Here is a 19,864-nt window from a genome sequence, read left to right as displayed (position 1 = left end):
AGCTCACGTAAAATTGATCATGCCAAAATATCAAAAAAAACATGATTTGACAAAGAGTTCATGTCGTAATAAAACAAAATTCCTTATGACTTATGAGCATATCATAGATATTTCCGATCCCCAAATCCAATTTTCCCGATTTTGAATAATTAATTAACAATAAAGATGGGAATTACTTACTTAAGACAATCAATTTAAATTCTAGATATTTCAGTTTATCCAAAGATATTCCGGTTTCTATTTTTGACTTTTTTTTTCACTCATTTCATTACCATAAAATATAAATAAAATTTGTTATATGCAAAAATAGGAGCCGTTTTCTCGATGACTTTTTTCTTTTTTCCCAAAAAAAATAAATTTTTTTCCCCATACTATTGAACTGAATTTTTGAAGGAAAAATTAAAGATAAAGTTTCAAGTTTGGAAAAGAACGACTTTGAGTTTTATAAGTGAATTTTTTTTTCAAAGCAAAAATCTCTACTTTTTTGAGTTAAATATATATATATATATATATTCAAAAACATTTCAACTTTCGATTTTTTTTTTTAATTAACTTTTTTTCAAATATTATAGATATATTTTATGTCCAAAAATCAAACTCAAGAGTCCAAGTCACTTCTGAGCTAGAGTCCTTCTCGAACTATTCGAAGTCAATAAAAATAAAATAAAATAAAAAATAAAATAAGACAAAACCCATGAACGATAATCTAGTGTTCTTTCTTCGAATCTTCTTATTTCAGTCTTTTCCTTCTACTTAAATTAAAAAATACAAAAAGACATCTCAGATAAAAGCATATTCTTAAATTATCTTCCAATATTATATCGCATTAGTTACTTAATTCTTGGAGATTAGCAATTAACCCTTGATGATTCTTTAACCAAGGCAGTAACTATATAAGAAAATATTTATTTTTATTTTTTGCTTTGACTTTAGTGAAGATCTAAACAGTGAACAAGTAAATATTATATAAGATTTTGCACATAAGCAACGTTGATTCTTTTATTGTGATAGCTATAGTTTCTTGCATTATGAAGAAAATGTCTTAGGATTTATGATTTAAATTAAGTGAATAAAGTTTATAAGAAATACAAAAAATAAATCTAGGTAAATCTCATATAGTTGTTTCTTTGAATAATTGAGTTTGAATTCATGGATTTCTTTTTAAAATGCTTAAAAAGTGTATAAAGTTCATTGCCTATTTGAGATAAAATAAACTTTTAATTAAAAATTATATAAATTATTTAAAAGTATTTATAAAAATTAATATATTGTATATATATAATTATAAAAATTATGTATAAAATTTGTCGGTTTGGTTCGTTTTTTTCTTTGATTGCGTTTTTTAGTAAATTAAAATCAAACCAAATATTATCGATTTTAAAAATTCAAAATTTAAAACCAAACCTAACCCAAGTAAATATCGGTTTATCCAATCGATTTGGTTTTGGTTTAAAAGGTTTATTGAATCGGTTTTTAACCAAACCGTGAACATTATTTAATTTGTGTCATATGGTCCAAAGTAGGGCAATTTAAATTGGCAAAATAACCATGTTCTTTTTTCAATTTTATAAAATAATTGACCGAAGAATATGCCGTAATTTTCTCATTTAAAACCCGTTAATGGCCCATACAATTTGGAGAGAATGGTTTTGTAGGCCACTTACAAAATGTACTTTAGTTTTATGTATTTTTACAAGATCAAGATGGTCGTTTTTGCACATGAGATCTAAAAATGTCAATTATTCAAATTGTAAAAGAAAAATAAAGATATCTCATTTCCTCTAAAATTTGAAGCGAGACAATCCAAGTGTATGGTTATCCGAAATTATAAATAGTTTCGCGAGAAATTAACGATATATATATATATATATATATATATATATATATATATAAAATAATCATTGTATGAAGAGACACCCTTTAACAAGACAAATAGCTATTAATTATTGGTATTTATATAGAGATATAGAACGTAGAAGAGAACTAGAGAAAATAGAAAAAACTTTGAGTGCATTTCTAGAAGTAATAACTATAGAAAAATTAGTATCATTAACAGAAAAATTGTGTCTACTTTAATGAAAAGGAAAAATAGTATATGCCCTTCTCAAAACCTTTCCATTGTTCTATTGCATTTTGGAACTCACATTTTCAAGAAAAGATTATTTTCACATTGGATTCACATTTTCAAGAAAAGATTATTTTCACATTGAACCTGCTTTCATGAGTATAATAATTTTTAGCTTTTACCCATATATGCAACACCAATATGGGAACAGGGAAAATAATAACCTACTCCAAAGGTGTTTCTCGGTTGTGCAACAAACTGAAAGCTTTCTCTTTGATGATGTTTGGTTGAAAAGACCTTTAAAAGTTTTTTCAAGAAAAAAATCAATCTTGTTCTTTATATGTTCTTTCCATCTCAAAAAAAAAAAAAAAAAAAAAAAAACTGGATCCCATGTTGGTAAGTTTTTGTTTTTTTTTTTTTTTTTTTTTTTTTTGTGTTGTTTTAAGGCTGAATAAATCGATAGCCCTTGCATTTATCTGTAAATTTTATTTAAACTTTAAACACTTGAATAATGGTCTGTTCTAATTAAGCACCTGAATATACGAGAATTCCAATTAGACACTTTCAACTCATATTTATTTTGGAAAGTTTTTACACATGTTCATGAGCGCCCATTACGTGGATAAGTTAATCATATAAAATATTTCTCCTCTTTTAAGTATACACATCAACATCAATTGGAACATCCATGCGGTTTTACGGCCCAGTGAGGTTAATTCGTATAATTAAATAAGGTGACATATCTTAAGTGGTTAACTTATCTACGTAATGGGCGATTCATAAAATCTTTTCTCAATATTTTGAGCTAAAAATGTCTAATAGGAACACCTTATCATATGTTCAAGTGATCAATCAGAATATGTCATAGTTCAAGTGTTTTAAAAAAAAAATTGACAAATTTAATGGGTCGTCGATGTATCCTGCCTTGTTTTGAACTTTAGGAATTCCTATATGGCAAGAGAGATCAAAAGAAAAGTGAACCAACACACTTAGTAGAAAACAAGCTAGCTATTCCAAAGCAACTTGTATTAAACAAATCTTGGAGGATGATAATTATAAGATTTTTTATATATGCCATGTGCAGAGTGGTTGATGTGACCTAATCCATTGATGCCTTGTTTAGGTAATTAGCACATATTCTTATAAGATTTAGTATAACAAAATTGGAATCTTAAACTAACCCTTCTTCCACCTCTTCCAGAATTAATTGATGAAGAATTCATATAGCGTGTCCAATATCATTAAATTAGTCTATTGCTGTTGTATGCATTATTATCTAACAAACATGTTATACGACGATAAAATTAAACCACAATTTCCTTGTGTTTCTTATATTATTTAGATTGCTCGTGTTAAGTTTTTTGGTTAATAATAATAATGCCAGTACTCAGTATTTCTGTAAAGTAATTAAAAATATATTTTATTTCACGAAATTTAGGTTTTAAAAAAAAAAAAACAAAAAAAACAAAAAAAAATTGTACACCTCTTTTTGTTTCTTTTTTGCTTCAATTGGACACCTAACTCATATGCAAATGGTCAGTTGTTGAATAGTTAGTTTAAATTATATGTTGTCACGTGAACATTAGCCTAAAATTGAAGTACAAACTCGGTAATTTGAGTTGTCCATGTCAATTTTTACCCTCAAATAACAATAATAATTACGCTTCAACTTCAAATAAGTTAAGATTGTTGAATCATTACTCATCATTGTTATATTTTAGCCACCACACTAAGGAAATATTAGAATATGACACCATTTGATGGATAAAAGATTATGAAACTATAAGGCATTGAATGATAAAAAATAAAAATAAAACTGTTTACAATAAAATTCCTATATATCCTAAAGGTTCAAAATAGGTTTTAGCAACTTTTGATACTTTTTTGTAACCCAAGGGATTTTACCAACTAATTCATAAAATTACCAAATTTTCAACTTCATGAAAAATTTTTACTTTTTCCGGAAAATATTTTGATTATTTGAAAATCATTACTAATCATTGTTGAAAACACAATTTGAAGTTGTATTTGCCTATTTTCGTATTTAGAATGGAAAACACCAAAAAAACTTATTTTCACCATTTGATGGATCAAACAAAAATATCTTTGCAAAAATTATAACCATCTTCAATGATAAAAACCAAATAAAGTGAAAAAATAAAACGCCTACTTAGAATCAAATCAAATTGAGTAAAATCAAATCTAGAGAATATAGATCCTAAAAGGTAAGAATTTTAATTAAATAGGTTTTAGCAACTTTTTGATACCCCCTTTTTTTGAATAATTACCCTAAATGCCGATGTGGCAAAGAGAGTGTGTTTACTCTTTGAGAGAGTGAGAAACTAAAAAAGGGGAAAACTTAATAAAATTTCTTAAAAATTTGAAAATAAATCTAGTTTTCCAAAATTAGTTTTAAAAAAAAGGGTTTTTCACATTTTAAAAAATAATTAATTTTATAAAAATCAAGTTTTTTTCACATTTTACAAGAAAAACAATTTTTCTGGATTGAAAAATAAAAAAGTCCTAAGAAAATGAAATCATGAAAATCAAGATTTTTTAAGACATTTTAAAAAAACAATTGAGTTTTCCATATTTTTAACAAATCCATTTTTCCATAAAAAAAAAAATCATTTTTCAGTTTTTTTTCTTTTTTCAAAAACGGGTTTTAAAAAAAAAAAAAACAAATTTTCAATTTTTTTTTTATTTTTAAAAGGGTTTTAAAAATCATTTTTTTTAAAAGAAAATTAGCTTTTTAATCCATGTTTTTAGTTTTTTTTTTTTTTTTAAAATGGGTTAAAAAAAAAATCAAATTTTCAAATTTTAAAAAAAAGTTTTAAAAAAATGAAAATTGGTTTTTATTTTAAAAAAATTGACACGTAAATGAAAAAATTAGAATCAAATCAAATTGAGTAAAATCAAATCTGGAGAATCGAATCTAGATCCTAAACTAGGTAAGAATTTTAATTAAAGTAAAAATCCTAATTTAGATAATACTCTCAATTATGATAAGACTCCTTATTTAGAGTCACGACACAACCAAATAAAATAAAATAAATAAAATAGTTAGGATAAGAAAAGTAAAAAACCAAAAATCAGGAATACTTGTCCTACACCAATAACGTTTACTAAAGACTTATTGTTGTGTCAAATAAAAGTTCTTACAAATAGCTCATGTAAAATTAATCATGCCAAATATCAAACAAACGGTTACGAAGAGTTCATGTCGTAATAAAACAAAAATTCCTTATGACTTATGACTTATGAGCATATCATACGATATTTCCGATCCCCAAATCCAATTTTCCCGATTTTGAATAATTAATTAACAATAAAGATGGGAATTGCTTACTTAAGACAATCAATTTAAATTCTAGATATTTCAGTTTATCCAAAGATATTCCGGTTTCCATTTTTGACTTTTTTTTCACTCATTTCATTACCACAAAAATAAAACTAAAAATTTGTTACATGCAAAAACCCAGGAGCCGTTTCCTCGATGACTTTTTTCTTTTTTCCCAAAAAAAAATAAAAAAAATTTCCCCATACTATTGAACTGAATTTTTGAAGGAAAAATTAAAGATAAAGTTTCAAGTTTGGAAAAGAACGACTTTGACCAGTTTTATAAGTGAATCTTTTTTTCAATCGCAAAAATTCTACTTTTTTGAGTTAAATATATATATATTCAAACACATTTCAACTTTCGATTTTTTTTTTTAATTAACTTTTTTTCAAATATTATAGATATATTTTATGTCCAAAAATCAAACTAAAGAGTCCAAGTCACTTCGGAGCTAGAGTCCTTCTCGAACTATTCGAAGTCAATAAAAATAAAATAAAATAAGACAAAACCCATGCACGATAATCTAGTGTTCTTTCTTCGAATCTTCTTATTTCAGTCTTTTCCTTTTACTTAAATTAAAAAATACAAAAAGACATCTCAGATAAAAGCATATTCTTAAATTATCTTCCAATATTATATCGCATTAGTTACTTAATTCTTGGAGATTAGCAATACCTTGATGATTCTTTAACCAAGGCAGTAACTATATAAGTCCAAAATATTTATTTTTATTTTTTGCTTTGACTTTAGTGAAGATCTAAACAGTGAACAAGTAAATATTATATAAGGTTGGTGCACATAACTGTACGTTGATTCTTTCACCTTTACGTTTCGTCAATTATAAGCATTCTTATTTGTGTTCCTTTTCAACTTTATTATATTCTTTATTTAGTTTAAGAACATTTATTTTGTTGCCTGCAAATTCTTGTTGGCAAGTTTGGTAAGTAAGTAAGTAAATTGTTTTTCTTTTTTATGTTTTGTGTTTATGTGTGTGTGTATGTATATATCATCTCTTTGCATGCCTATGTCACAGAACTTACATAGCAAAAAAAAAAAAGATTTTTTTTATCAGGTTTGTTTATGATTAGAGATTGATGATTGGCATATAACATGATTTTCTTGGATCAAAGTTTGTCTCTTTTTATTGTTTTTGATTGAGATTAATGTTAGAGTAATTGATTAAGAAGGTTTTGATATGTTATAGATCTAATATTAGTACTCTGTTTTTGGGTTTATGTATGTTGGTGGTGCTAATTTATATAGTACTCATTAATTGATGGATTTATGATTTGCAGGATTTGGTGAGAGATTTGAGCAATGGCAAAGAATTTTGCTAATGGAGATCATCAAACAACAACTAAGCCGCCTCCAACCCCGTCCCCGTTGCGCTTCTCAAAGTTCTTTCAGGTAATATCGATAGGCGAATCCAGAATTTAAACTCGATGAATTCAACCATTAAGTTGTTACCATTGAATACATTGCACTTCTGATCTTATGGGTTCAAAATTTAATATCTGTTGAGATTTTAGTATTTTTCATATATCCCATTGGGTTTCTCAAAGTTCTTTCAGGTAAATTTACTAGGGAGGCGGATTCAAAATTTAAACTTGATGAGTTCAATCTTTAAATTCTTGGCATTGAATACATTGCACTTTCGAGATTATGTGTTCAGAATTTTATATTCGTATGAAAAGTTTGTAGCTTTTCACATATATATGTTTACGCTATGTGTTGAATATACTGATTTCAGTTGTCTTAGGCTTGACAAAAAAATTGTTCATTTAATTGTTTTTTATATGTGTGTTGATCATAAGTATAGCCAGGATTTGAAGTTTATGGACTATGGATTCTAATATTTTTTAAGTTACTGTATTCTAAGTTAATAATTTGTACATATTCAATAAATTTTTAAGGCAAATATAAAGTTTGAACCAAAGCTACCTTGTTCAGCCTACATATTCAATAAATTTTTAAGGCAAATATAAAGTTTGAACCAAAGCTACCTTGTTCAGCCGAACCCATAATCGATACTCTTCCTCCGCCCTGGTGTTGTGGACCATATGGTCTCACTCATCAATGCAGGGCCAGCCTCACCAATGAAACCACTATTTTAGTCTCAAAATCATGAGTCGATATTTATGTGGAAATTTGATTAGTTATGAATCAATAAAGCAACAAGTGTGGATTTGATATCAGCTTATCTGCTAAAACAAAAGATCAGTGTTCTTGAGCTAGAGATAGGAGACTGACATTTGCTTTCTGTATTTGGTGATTCTGTTTTGGGAGTTAAAGTTGTTTTTGGCCTGATTTTAGTTGTGCAGCTTCTTTTCTGCTGAAACTTCTGATGAAAATGTAGTTAACGAGTTGGCACTCACATAGTGGATTACACATGATAGGAATTTCACCAAGGGAAGGGTTAAAAACATGAAGAAGTAAACACATGAAGAAGCCAAGGGCATTGAATATCTACTATATAAACATAAAAAAAAATCTTAACCTTGTATATACAATGTAATTTTTCACCGAGGGGGTTCGGATCAAATGTGCCTACCCAGCTCCGCCCCTGGTCAATGTGCTTTACTGGAGTCACAGTAAGGGTTTTGATCATGCAAACACTAACCTTCCTTAGTAAAGCCACATATGTTTGGCCTGCTCAACCTACTTCTAAATTCTAACTTTCATTCCCTGTTTGCTAATACTTTTTATTCCCGGTTGCAGCCTAACATGAGAATTTTGGTTACTGGAGGAGCTGGATTTATTGGTTCGCACCTAGTAGACAAATTGATGGAGAATGAGAAGAATGAGGTAACTTGTTGATCTAGCTTGTTCGGTCCCTCTTGATGAAAAGAAATTCTTCTGTTCATTTTTTGTGCTGCCTTGCCAAAAAGATTTTATAATCCTATTATCTATTCATTAGCGCCTCATAGGCTTCTGTGTAAGTAAATACTTTTGTTGTTTTCATGAGTCTTCCGAGTGAATGCGCTTATGTATCCATCTTATTAAGCAGTGAGAAACTTTTTCTTTATGATTGTGCAGGTTATTGTTGTGGACAACTTTTTCACTGGTTCGAAGGATAATCTTAAAAAATGGATTGGTCATCCCAGATTTGAGCTTAGGCGCCATGGTATACTCTCATCTTTTATTCATTCATATACTAGTTAGCTAATATTTGGACTACTTGCTGAATATTCAAGATTTGGTCCAGCGCATACAGGCTTGACCGTGGTTCAATATGCAAGAAAAAATTTATCTTTATGTAAAAGTAACTGTTCATTTAATGAAATCAAAGACTACCGACTTATAATATGAACATGATTAGTAGATTTTATTTCCGGTTTCTTTTCATATATTGTTTCATATAACTGTATTATCAGAAGCATATCTGTTTTTGTTATTCTTTTGTCATTTGTAGATGTGACCGAGCCCTTGTTGGTTGAAGTTGATAAGATTTATCATCTTGCATGTCCTGCTTCTCCAATTTTCTACAAGTATAATCCCGTTAAGGTATGTCTGATCTTGTAAACTAGCTCATCAACTCCTTCAATATGTCAACTTCACTTAACATGTACTATTGTGTTATTCTCTTCTTGCTCATACTAACAGATTTCATGAGCAGAATGAACTTTAATTTTTGTGCTCTTCTTTTTCCTTTCAACTCATCTTAACTAGCAGTAAATCATGATTTCTATTCATAACTCATTTGCATAAAGGTCTCTGATATACAAGATTTGTGTTGTCTTGTCGCCAAAAAAAAAAAAAAAAAAAAAAAAAAAAAAAAAAGGGAATATTGTCTTGCCAACACTGCATCTTTTTCTTTTCTCTTTTAACCTCTCTTGATAAGCCTTTCGGCTTTGGGTAGTATAAAAATCTGATGGAGTGTAGCATTTCAAAGAAACAAACTTTTTACTTTCATGCAAGGAGAAAGATATGGTGAAGTACGAAAAATTGTTTATGATGCGTTTTTCTTAATTTCTTTTTTCTTTTGACAGACCATAAAGACTAATGTCATTGGCACGCTAAATATGTTGGGCTTAGCAAAGCGTACCGGAGCAAGGTTAGAAGATTGAAAATGCTTCTTTGATCTCATATTTTTGGCTTTCACTTTAACTCATTTTCTGTTATTTTATGTAGGATTCTGCTCACGTCAACCTCAGAGGTTTACGGTGACCCTCTTGTGCATCCCCAACCCGAGAGCTATTGGGGTAATGTCAACCCAATTGGTATGTCCTTCCCAGCTTAAGTAAATTATAAGCATGTATGGGACTCGAGAAAAGTTGCATCATATGTTGTTTTGTATGTCTGCTAAACTAATGCAATTTGCAGCACATTACATGTTGTTTCATATGTCTGTTCACCATTTTTTACTTCTGTTCCTACTTGGAGGAAAATACAAAATTGTGTTTTGGTAACGTGTAGGATTCAAGTTGCACTATCAGTTTTCTTTTGGCCACTCAATCACATTGATCAGGAAAAGATTCCTTTACAAAAGAATTTAAGCGATTAGCAAACAACAATTTTGGGCTAACGAGTTAACATTTGAGCATCTCGTGAAGCATATGTGTCTAACAATGTCACTTTTGTTGTGTTTAGGAGTTCGGAGCTGTTATGATGAAGGGAAGCGTGTGGCAGAGACATTGATGTTTGACTACCACCGACAGCATGGGATTGGTAATTAGTTGTTTCTTTGATACTATTCAGGTTCTTCAAAGCTTCTATGTTTCTGATGCATCTGTATCTATGTATTGGAACAGAAATTCGCATTGCTAGGATATTCAATACTTATGGGCCTCGTATGAATATTGATGATGGACGTGTTGTCAGCAACTTTATAGCTCAAGCACTTCGGTAAGTTCTTTCCCAAGTGCCATCACTCTGCTAAAAATATACAGATGTAGCTATCTACCTGTTTGTGTTGATTAATATCCCACCTAAATACACCAAGCATTTTATGGCTAATACAAATATTCCTGATTTGCTCCATTTTAAAGGGATGAACCATTAACAGTTCAAGCTCCTGGGACACAGACTCGCAGTTTCTGTTATGTCTCTGATATGGTATGGCAATGAACAACTATCAGAGTCATTCTTGCTTTTATGTTTGCTCCTAATGTTAACTTATCCCTTGTCCGCAATACTTTGAAGGTTAATGGACTTATCCGGCTAATGGAAGGAGAGAACACAGGGCCAATCAACATTGGAAACCCAGGTGATTGACTGATTCTCATCTAAATGTGATATTATCATATTCTTCTTTGATGAGTGCAGCACACGCATAGCAATTCCTAATGGGATGCAAGAGTGTGATAATCTAGTAATATCTCGCAAATCAAAAGTCCAGATCAATTGGCACATGTGTGCATGCTGCACTCGTTGAATAAAATCCCGATATCATGCTCTAGCTAAATTACAGTTTTGAAATATTATGTTGGCTGAACTTCTTTATAATATTGCTGTACAGGTGAGTTTACCATGATTGAGCTTGCGGAACTAGTGAAGGAGGTAATTACATATTCTCATGAAGCAGTTCTTTGTTTCTTATACTTCATTTGTCTTTTCATTTCTTTTTCTGCACTATTTTGTGCAAGTTCCGTTTCTAATATTTGTGGTTTTATTTGTGGTTTTACTTTAACAAACAAAAGCCTTCTATAATATAACATTTCTAGTTGGTACTCTCACAGTGTGATATATGAGCAGAAAACGAGTAGAAATCCATAATCATCTGGACTATAATGGCAAGAGAATTATGTGTGAGTTCATAAATTCTTGTTTAGCTGGACTAAAATTTGGGGTTCTAAGACACTGGTCTCGGTATAACTAAGTCCCTCAAGGTTCTGCTTTTCGAGCGAGTTAGGAAATCCATGTAATTCAAATTTAAAAGTATGCCTTGTTTTGAGTCTCTACAATATGCTAAATGTCAAAATTCTGCATGACTTCTCTTTCCGCTGCTGTAAAGTCGCTCTTTTAATCTTAGGAGTTACCACATGAAGGTTTATATTTTTTTGATTTGCAGCTTATCAGTCCCAAAGTGGAGATAAAAATGGTGGAGAATACCCCCGATGATCCAAGACAGAGGAAACCAGATATCACAAAAGCCAAAGAATTGTTAGGATGGGAACCAAAAGTCAAGTTGCGTGATGGCCTTCCACTAATGGAAGAAGATTTCAGACTAAGGCTTGGGGTCTCCAAGAAGATATAATACTCCATATAAACATGATAGATTTTGGCATACTATATGTTATTGAACCAAAATATGTGATATTTCCTTCTATTTCCAACTGTTTTTTGTTGACAGTTTTCCTTATTTTCTCTCAGCATTGTGTTGTTGGCCGAAGATTTTGATGTGCTTCAGTTCAGTTACTGTTTTCACAATCATATGGTCTTCTTTTGCCATTAGTTTTGTGTGATTTATTAAGAAATTCCATTCATACTTCTTTTTCCTTTGTTGTTGCTATTTGTGGTACAATATTTTATTTTATTTTTGGTTCCCACCTGCCGATTAAAAGAGTAAATTGGAAGGTTCCACTTTGAAGGTATTCATTACCAAAGAAGACTCCACTCTCAGGGGCAGGGCTTGAACATGAGAAATCTAATTAAGGATAGAGAAGTCCTTATTGCCCCACCATAATCTTTGACAGTTGTACAACTTTTTTTTTCAAGAGGAAAACAATTTTTTGCAAATTTTCAGGTAGTTCATCGCAGCTTTAAACTAGTTGGTTATAAAAACGGTAAATTGACAATTTCAATTGTTCTGAAGAGGTTGATGTTACTATGCACAAAAGACAACTTATCAACTCAGACAAAGATGTGAATTTAATGTCAGTTTAGGCAAAGCAAATCACACATTTGTCTTGAGTTGATTAGCTGATCAAAGGAACACTTGAGACAAAAATTGGATGAGTGTTGCTCATAAGTTGTGAAATTTCTCAAGACAGTTTATGTTGTATTGATTACATAACAAGGATTTCCATCAAACTATTCTCCAACTTAATATCGAATAAGTTGATTCCACCAGTTGCATTGTCCATATTGGTATAAATATCTCTTTAACTTTGAGAAGTTAACTCAGCCCCATCAATCTCTACAGCAAATCACGCATGGTTGGGGATCATGTTGAGGCCCTAAGGTTTTATTTAGCATTTCTACCCCCAGGTCGCTGGTTTGGTGGATGTCATTCCTAGACCTATCCGCACTTCTGCAACCACAACAAGGACGCTGATAAAGGCATCCTGTCTATAGTTCAAGTTGAGCCAACCTCACTCTTAACATATGCATCAAATTTCGAAGTCGGATCACTCGAGCCGAAGTTCCTCCAAATTAAAAGAACCTTCTGCTGCCTCTGCAATAAACACATTGAAGTTATCCAATATTATCTGAAGAGGATTGTGCGGGGGTGAATGGTCAAGAGTTTGAAGTATGTCGATGTTCGTATCTCCAAAAATTCAATATTTTCATTGGAATCCATGATGAGGAGCTGCAATAATAGGTGCTAAGTCTGTATTCTTTCACAAATGAAGGATCTTAAGTTGAAAATTCAGCTGAACCAGGAGTTTTGGAAATTTACTGATGCACTAGGCAAAAAGCATGTGGATCTACATTTAGCTGACCTCCTAGATAGCGAAAACAGCCTTGCAAATAGAATATCATGAAATTCCTTTGATATACACTACCACAAATCTTAAAGATTTTCCGAAGGATCAACCTGCTTATCTCCAGATTGCAGCATAAGTCGTCCCAAATAGAACACTTATTACAGTTTTCCCCTCATTCTACCTCAGCAACTAATCGATCTCCAGTGAGGAATGCTCCACCGCCACCGGCAATGTGTGATTGAGGCAGATGCACCATGACTAGGAAAAGAATCTTTCATGTTTCAGTCGCAGGAAGCCCTGCCTACCCGAACTCAAAATAGAAAAATAATCATTTTAATTAAAGAATAATTTATTCTTCGCTCATCAAGTACATGTCTTTCTAAGATGGTTGTTAATCATGTACCATTGAACAAGTACTCATCCTCATTTAAGTTGCTTAGTCACATAACAGGACAGTTTAATAGAACTATAACAAAGCAAGCTTGACAGGAAATAAGCAAATACCAAAGGGACAGAAGTAACTCAATGTCCTATAAATCAACATGGTATAAATAGGTTAAATCATGAATTGCAAAAGACATTTTAGCATTTCTATGATAACGTGAGCATATATTTCTACATAGGAATAGAACTAGAAACTCAAATTTGCTGACACGAAATCTTATATATGCTCAGTGCTCACTGCATTAAATTGTCTTTCATGAGACAAGAAGTGCAAACTTTTGAGACGCTAAAACAACAAGCTCAACTATCCAAGTAGTAACAAATTGGTGTTGAAGCTACTCCATTTCACAAGCAAACTTGGGGTGAGACTGAAAAACAAACAATCTAAGTAAAGACTAGGGCTAAATAATTTCAAAATTCAAGCTGAATCAAACACAGCTACATCAACTTGCGTTAAAGTTAGCAAAATTTAAATCCCTTTGAACACATCAAAAAAGAAAAGCAACTGAACAATAAACACCCAATGTGAATATACCAAGCTGCAAGACTAGTGGCAATTCAAATAATTAGTTGAACCCTAGTATATATATTATACATAATGCTAAGTACTGAAAGGGCTGAAACAAGACAGGTGCAAATTTATACATGGCATTACTACTGTTATCTTCTCATATAAAATACACCAGCAATTTAACCATATCTTAAGCTAAAAGGCACATATGTGTAGAAGAACCTTAACAACAGAAAAGAGTTTGTTCTATTATTAATTGAATTCAGATACATACTTACACATGTAATTAGAAGAGCAAACCTTAAAAAGTTCAATAAACAAAATAAGAAGTGCAATATATTAATAATTAAACAATTGCAATTTATAGGAAATGATCTCTTTCCATTGATTTGAGTAACAAGGAATTACAATATCCAGACCCTTAACAACTAAAACCAAAGTAAATCTACCTAATACAGCACAAACTAAAACACGAAATCCACAATTACTAAATTCCAATTTTAACCTCCAAAACCATATAGAGTCCTTCCTTGTCTCTTAAGTGCATAAACAACATCCATAGCAGTAACAGTTTTTCTCCTAGCATGTTCAGTATACGTAACAGCATCACGTATCACATTTTCTAGAAAGATCTTAAGAACTCCACGTGTCTCCTCGTAAATCAATCCAGAAATACGTTTCACACCACCCCTACGTGCAAGTCTACGGATAGCTGGCTTAGTAATCCCCTGGATGTTATCCCTCAGTACTTTCCTGTGCCTCTTTGCTCCTCCTTTGCCTAACCCTTTGCCTCCCTTACCACGACCAGACATTTTTTCAAAAACTTGAGGAAATAAAAAGAGAAATTATAGGGTTTTTAATTTGATGAGAAAGGATTAGTTTTGTTTTGGTATTTATAGATGCTGGTTTTGTGGATCAGCGTAGCGAGGGTTAAATCGTGACCGTTGGTTAAGTTGAGGATTTTGAATTGGGAATCAGACGGATATAAGAGTGTTGATCCGTGTGGTGGATGAAGTTGTATGTGGATCGTTGATTGGAAAGAGATCGACGGTGATGGGTGTATCTTTTGTGTGTTGACGCGGATTGTGCTTTTTGGCTGAGGAAAAAGCTGTACTTTTGGCGGGGTCACGGAAAATTTTATTGTGGGGTGCGAAAATGAAATGTTATTTGAAAGTCGAAAGTTTCAAAATTTCAAGGCGTGTTTTGGTAGGATAGATAGGGAAAAATAATTATGAGATGAGAATTTAGTATCGTTGTATTCCTTGCTTGGTTATTAATCATTGAATAACTTATCTCAAGATTAAAAATAGTATCGGGATAAGAATAAAAAAATGAAAATGACTAAAATAGCTCAGATGTCCCTTAAATCTTTTTTCTACTAAATAAGGTGGAAGATATTTTTATAAACAAATAATATTTAAATTTAGAGATTTTAAAAGAAAAGAAACAAGAAATAGTTTCTTTAAATATAATATTTTTATAAAGATAATGTGTTAAAAAAGAAAAGAAACAATATGTTTATTAGGAAAAGGTCATTTTTTACCCAATTAAGTAACAATAGGAACACTTTTGTTCAATTTCGTATAGTTTAAGGACATTTTTTTACCAAACTATGAACGGAGCGCATTTTTGTTCATTTCGCATAGTTTAAGGGCATTTTTCACCCTTTTCAGTACCAACAAATCAAACAATCAATAAAAAATAATCCCCGCATAATTATTTCCAGCATAACTTATCTTCAAACCAAATGACCCTAAAAGCATAATAATTGTGGATTATTTTATACAGCCAGAAATATTATGAATTTTTTAAGCTAGTTAGTTATTAGTGTTCCATAAACGTGATTATTCGTCATTTTAACACTAGAAAAGCATAGCACCACTGAAGATTGCGTTGATATTTTAGCAGCACGAAAATGGTATGTTGACTTTTGATAGTAAGGACCCGTTTGGTCATGAGAATTTCTCACTTTTTTTAGAAAAAATTTTCACTTTTTCTAAAAATTAATACCTGGTCATGAAAATTTTGGAAAATAATTAAAACCTTATTTTCACTTTCTGATTTTGACCCTTGCTTTTGTTTTCTTTTTTCAAATTTTAACCTAAATTTTTTACTTTTATAAATGTAACCCATAATTTCTAGTATTAGTAGTGTTTGCAGCTATTTATTTTAGTTCTTGTTGGGTTTTGTACGGGGCACAAGTGCAAGGTGATGATAATCCGCATAACAATGTCACTCTTCCTCAAAGGGGCTTTGGTTCCTTTATTTTTTATTTTATTTTTAGGGGTGGGGGATTGATGGGTCACGAGAGGGATTGTGGTATGCAAACTTGAAGTTTCATTCTACTGAAAGTTGTTTTCACTAATGTATTAGTTGTTTTGATGTAATTGTGTAATCGCTTGTTCTCATTCAGCCAACTGGTTATGTTTATGAATTGTTTTGGGTGATTTTGCTAGTTTTTAGAAATTGAGGGTATAAATCATATTTCGTATTTTTTTATAAAAAGTACATTCAAATAACCAAATATTATTTGTAAAAACTATGACCAAGCACAACTCCAACTCCAACTTCAAAAATTCCAAATAAAGTGACTTTTTTTTTTTTGGTTTCTATGGCCAAACGTCTACTAGAAAAAAAACTTCGGTTGTGTATAATCTTATTAATTTAGGCATCATTTGTTTTCATCAATATTAAGACGTCTGAATTTCAATGCATATCTCAATAATTAAGATCTTTTTTCTTGATTTGAACACTGAATTATTAAGGTTGTTTGTTTTTCAGATGCTTAAGGTATTTATTTAAACATAAAAAGACAATTTAACTAAAAAAGTAACTAAATATTAGAAAATAAATTTAAATATAACAAAATAAAATTATTTTTTGATAAAAATAAACATTTGTGTTAGCTAGTGATGGTGGAGATATTAGGGGTGGCATTAGTGATAGTCGTAATGGTGGAGGTGATTAGTGTTATAGTGGCGACAATGGTGATAGCGGGCGATGGTGGTAGTTGCTGATATATGTATAATGGTGAAGTTGATAGGTGTGGTAGCAACCGACAGTAATAGCTATCAGTAGTGGTGATTGTCATTGGTGGTTAGTAGTGGTCGTAAACGGTGGTGATTGCGGTTGTGAAGTCAGAGGTGGTAAGTGAGGGGGGATGGGGCAACGGGTAAAGGTAGGTAGGTGGTGGTGGGGGTTGGAAAGGTAAGGGTAGTGGTGGTCATTTTAATGGCAGAGGTGGTTAGCGGTAATGGATAGTGGGGTTGGGGGTGGTAGTGGTTGACAGTGCTGGTGGTGGTTATGATGGCAAAAATAGTTAGTGGAGGCGGGGTGATGGGTGGAGAGAGGGTGGGGTAAGGGTGGTAGGGTTGGTGGTGGAGTGAGGTTGGAGGGGTGGGATGGGGGTGGAGCTGGTGGTTTTAGATAGAGGGGCAGTAAAAATTATTCATACAAAAAACCTCTTAATGATATTAAGATTTTGTTCGAGATCTTAATGACTAATACCTATTCAGACCAAATAAGTGTTTAAAACTTAATGTAGATATATGCACCTAAGGTCTAAACCATTCAGATTTACACTTCCATTAAGTGCTCAGAAAAATAAATGCATATTTCATTGAGAGCTGCTTGATTTTACACAAATTTTAAACCATCTCTAATAGAAAAAGGACTATCAATACATACTTCCTTATTTTTACCGATCCAGTAAGGAAAAAAAGAAAAGAAAAGAAAGAAACATAACTGAAAAAATGAAATTATGCTGCCCGACTGGAACCCAAGTCTCTCTGGTGAGAGCCGAATATCCTAACTAACTAGAGTACAACGGATCTTGATGTTCATCAAACTCTCCCTACTTGTTATTTTATGTGCCGCTCTGATTTTAGGTGAACACTCTCCCTTCCTGTTTGCTCCTTTAAATTGGAGTTAATTTCATAAACTTTGATTGAGAGCTACTTTTATTTTACCCTCGTGTTCTTAATGCGAACGCATGCCAGTTTCTATTGGAACATGTTATTATATATTTAATAATACATAATATTTAAATAAATCAAAATAGAAGGAATAATAATTTGAAATTGAGAGTACCATTTTCGATCGTAAGCATGTGCTCACCCCCGAAGGCAATAACTCCGGAACAACCCAAAATTTATGAAAAGATGATTAATCATGCGGAAAATCATACAAGTCAATTTATAGTCTTAAAATATCATTAATAGCGTAGTCTAAGTTACGTGAACCACTTGGTACTAGGCAAATAATCTGCACACCAAAAAGAGTGCAGCAAGTGTAGCGTGAGTACAAAAACAACGGGTATTCAGCCGTATCATCAACCAACCAAATGAAAACGGAGATGAGAGTTGGCCTACGATTATTGCCCTTACACTTAACTGTTATTAGTCCACAGTAATAGTAATCACAATAAACTATAATAATCGCGGGTTATAAGCCTATGTGAAGCTTCTAATCCTCAAGTCCGTCAAACATCAAAGGGCATTTAAGGCAAATCAAACAACAAGCCAAATAAGACACACACACATGAAAATCAATAAGATGTGAAGATATGCAGATGCAAGGCTTTTTTCATCTCTTGGTAGACACACATTCAAATTCTATAAATCGTGACACACACATAAATATGACATGCAACATAATAAGCCATCAAGCTAAGTAATAAAGACTCAATCTTCTAAACGAGTATTTAGGAGTGATGAGAACATACAATCACAAATAAGACAGGTAAGAAGCATAGAAACAATAAATAAGGGACCTCATAACCCAATCACAAACACAAATCAATCTATGCTATCAGCTAATGGCCAGAGCATGATAGTCAGACCAGACAATACAATTAAAATTACACAAATATCCTTATCATTGTACTGTATCCGATACCAGTGCTTGTCACCTCACAAGTATCGGTACCCTCTTACGTTACCCCATTGTCCCCTCTTATTAGTCCAACTTTAACCAACCAAAACGCTTAAGTTAAGGTTCATAGTTTCAACATGCCTAGAATAAGAGTCTGAAATCACAATGATGTCTTGCCCTTTCGTAGAGCCTTCGAACGATCTCAATCTATTCAAACATAGATTATACGTAAGAATACGAGTCAAACGATACCCATATTACCTTATAAAAGATTTGGGTTTAGAATATCAACCCTAAAACCCCGTTCTTTACCCCCAAAGGTTAAAACTGTAATTTCGTAGAAAAATCGAGTTCAATAAGGTCAAATTATTGTTTTAGGAAGCCATACAAATCTAATGATACCCATAATAGCATACTTTAAATCCAAACCCAAAAAGTTACCTAAAATAGGATTCCGAGCCACAAGGGGCAAAATGGAAAATTCGTTCCATAAATAGTTTACCCATCTATATTTGAAAAATCAATCAAATCCAACATCAATTTCATGCTCAATTGAAGAGAATCTTAGTTCAAGCCTAGTTATCATAAACCTTCAATTTCCCCAATCCAAATCATGATTTCTAGCCTGAAAGCCCTTAATAATTCATGATATAATCGAAATATGAAGATTAAGAACTTACCTAATGGATGTATCTTGCAAAACCTTCCAAAATCCCCTCAAATCGAGCTCCTAAATGCCAATTATGTGAATGAGAGGTCAAATCACGACATGGGATTTTTAAAATCTGCCCAGGTGTCATTTTTTCTTCGCGAACGTGAGACAACCTCGCAAATGCGACCTTCGACCAGGCCTGGGCCTACGCAAACGCGACCATTCGCGATGGGTTAGTCGACCTGGCCCAGACCCATTTTCCCTTAGGCGAACGTGAACGCGAACTCGACCCGTCGGGCCCCTAACTCTCGCGAACGCAAAGAAGGAAACCAGAATCACTGAAAACCAGAAATTTTGGTTTTTCACCCTTTCACCCCGAAAACCCGAGATT

The 19,864-nt window shown here is 32.0% G+C and overlaps 2 protein-coding genes across 5 annotated transcripts; one reads left to right on the top strand and one right to left on the bottom strand.

Moving 5' to 3' along the window:
- Positions 1-6,211: 6,211 nt before the first annotated feature.
- On the top strand, positions 6,212-11,836 carry LOC132065730 (UDP-glucuronic acid decarboxylase 5). 4 transcript variants are annotated; one of them, XM_059459249.1, is made up of 13 exons: positions 6,212-6,345; positions 6,701-6,812; positions 8,124-8,210; positions 8,442-8,529; positions 8,818-8,909; positions 9,395-9,459; positions 9,537-9,625; positions 9,996-10,073; positions 10,157-10,250; positions 10,394-10,460; positions 10,548-10,611; positions 10,864-10,904; positions 11,416-11,836. In XM_059459249.1, the coding sequence occupies exons 2-13, from the start codon at positions 6,723-6,725 to the stop codon at positions 11,599-11,601; spliced, it is 1,041 nt and encodes a 346-aa protein (XP_059315232.1). In that variant the 5' UTR covers positions 6,212-6,345; positions 6,701-6,722; the 3' UTR covers positions 11,602-11,836. The 4 variants fall into 4 exon arrangements, with proteins under 4 accessions (XP_059315232.1, XP_059315235.1, XP_059315233.1 ...); XM_059459252.1 differs by having other exon boundaries at positions 6,306-6,349; XM_059459250.1 differs by having other exon boundaries at positions 6,340-6,477.
- Positions 11,837-14,309: 2,473 nt separating this feature from the next.
- Positions 14,310-14,823, bottom strand: LOC132065729 (histone H4). Its single transcript, XM_059459248.1, has one exon. The coding sequence runs from the start codon at positions 14,759-14,761 to the stop codon at positions 14,450-14,452; it is 312 nt and encodes a 103-aa protein (XP_059315231.1). The 5' UTR covers positions 14,762-14,823; the 3' UTR covers positions 14,310-14,449.
- Between the last annotated feature and the right edge of the window lie 5,041 nt (positions 14,824-19,864).

The sequence above is a fragment of the Lycium ferocissimum genome, chromosome 7 (genome assembly GCF_029784015.1).
Source record: "Lycium ferocissimum isolate CSIRO_LF1 chromosome 7, AGI_CSIRO_Lferr_CH_V1, whole genome shotgun sequence".
Classification (NCBI taxonomy): Eukaryota; Viridiplantae; Streptophyta; class Magnoliopsida; order Solanales; family Solanaceae; genus Lycium; species Lycium ferocissimum.
The sequence above is the reverse complement of the archived record's forward strand: the minus strand, read 5'-3'. Positions and strand labels throughout refer to the sequence as shown.

Excerpts from the sequence above, each read along its gene's own strand:
- LOC132065729 (XM_059459248.1), bottom strand. The coding sequence starts at position 14,761 with ATGTCTGGTCGTGGTAAGGGAGGCAAAGGGTTAGGCAAAGGAGGAGCA.
- LOC132065730 (XM_059459249.1), top strand. The coding sequence starts at position 6,723 with ATGGCAAAGAATTTTGCTAATGGAGATCATCAAACAACAACTAAGCCG. Across the intron at positions 8,910-9,394 it reads ACAAGTATAATCCCGTTAAG|ACCATAAAGACTAATGTCAT; the intron begins GTATGTCTGATC and ends TTCTTTTGACAG. Across the intron at positions 10,905-11,415 it reads TTGCGGAACTAGTGAAGGAG|CTTATCAGTCCCAAAGTGGA; the intron begins GTAATTACATAT and ends TTTGATTTGCAG.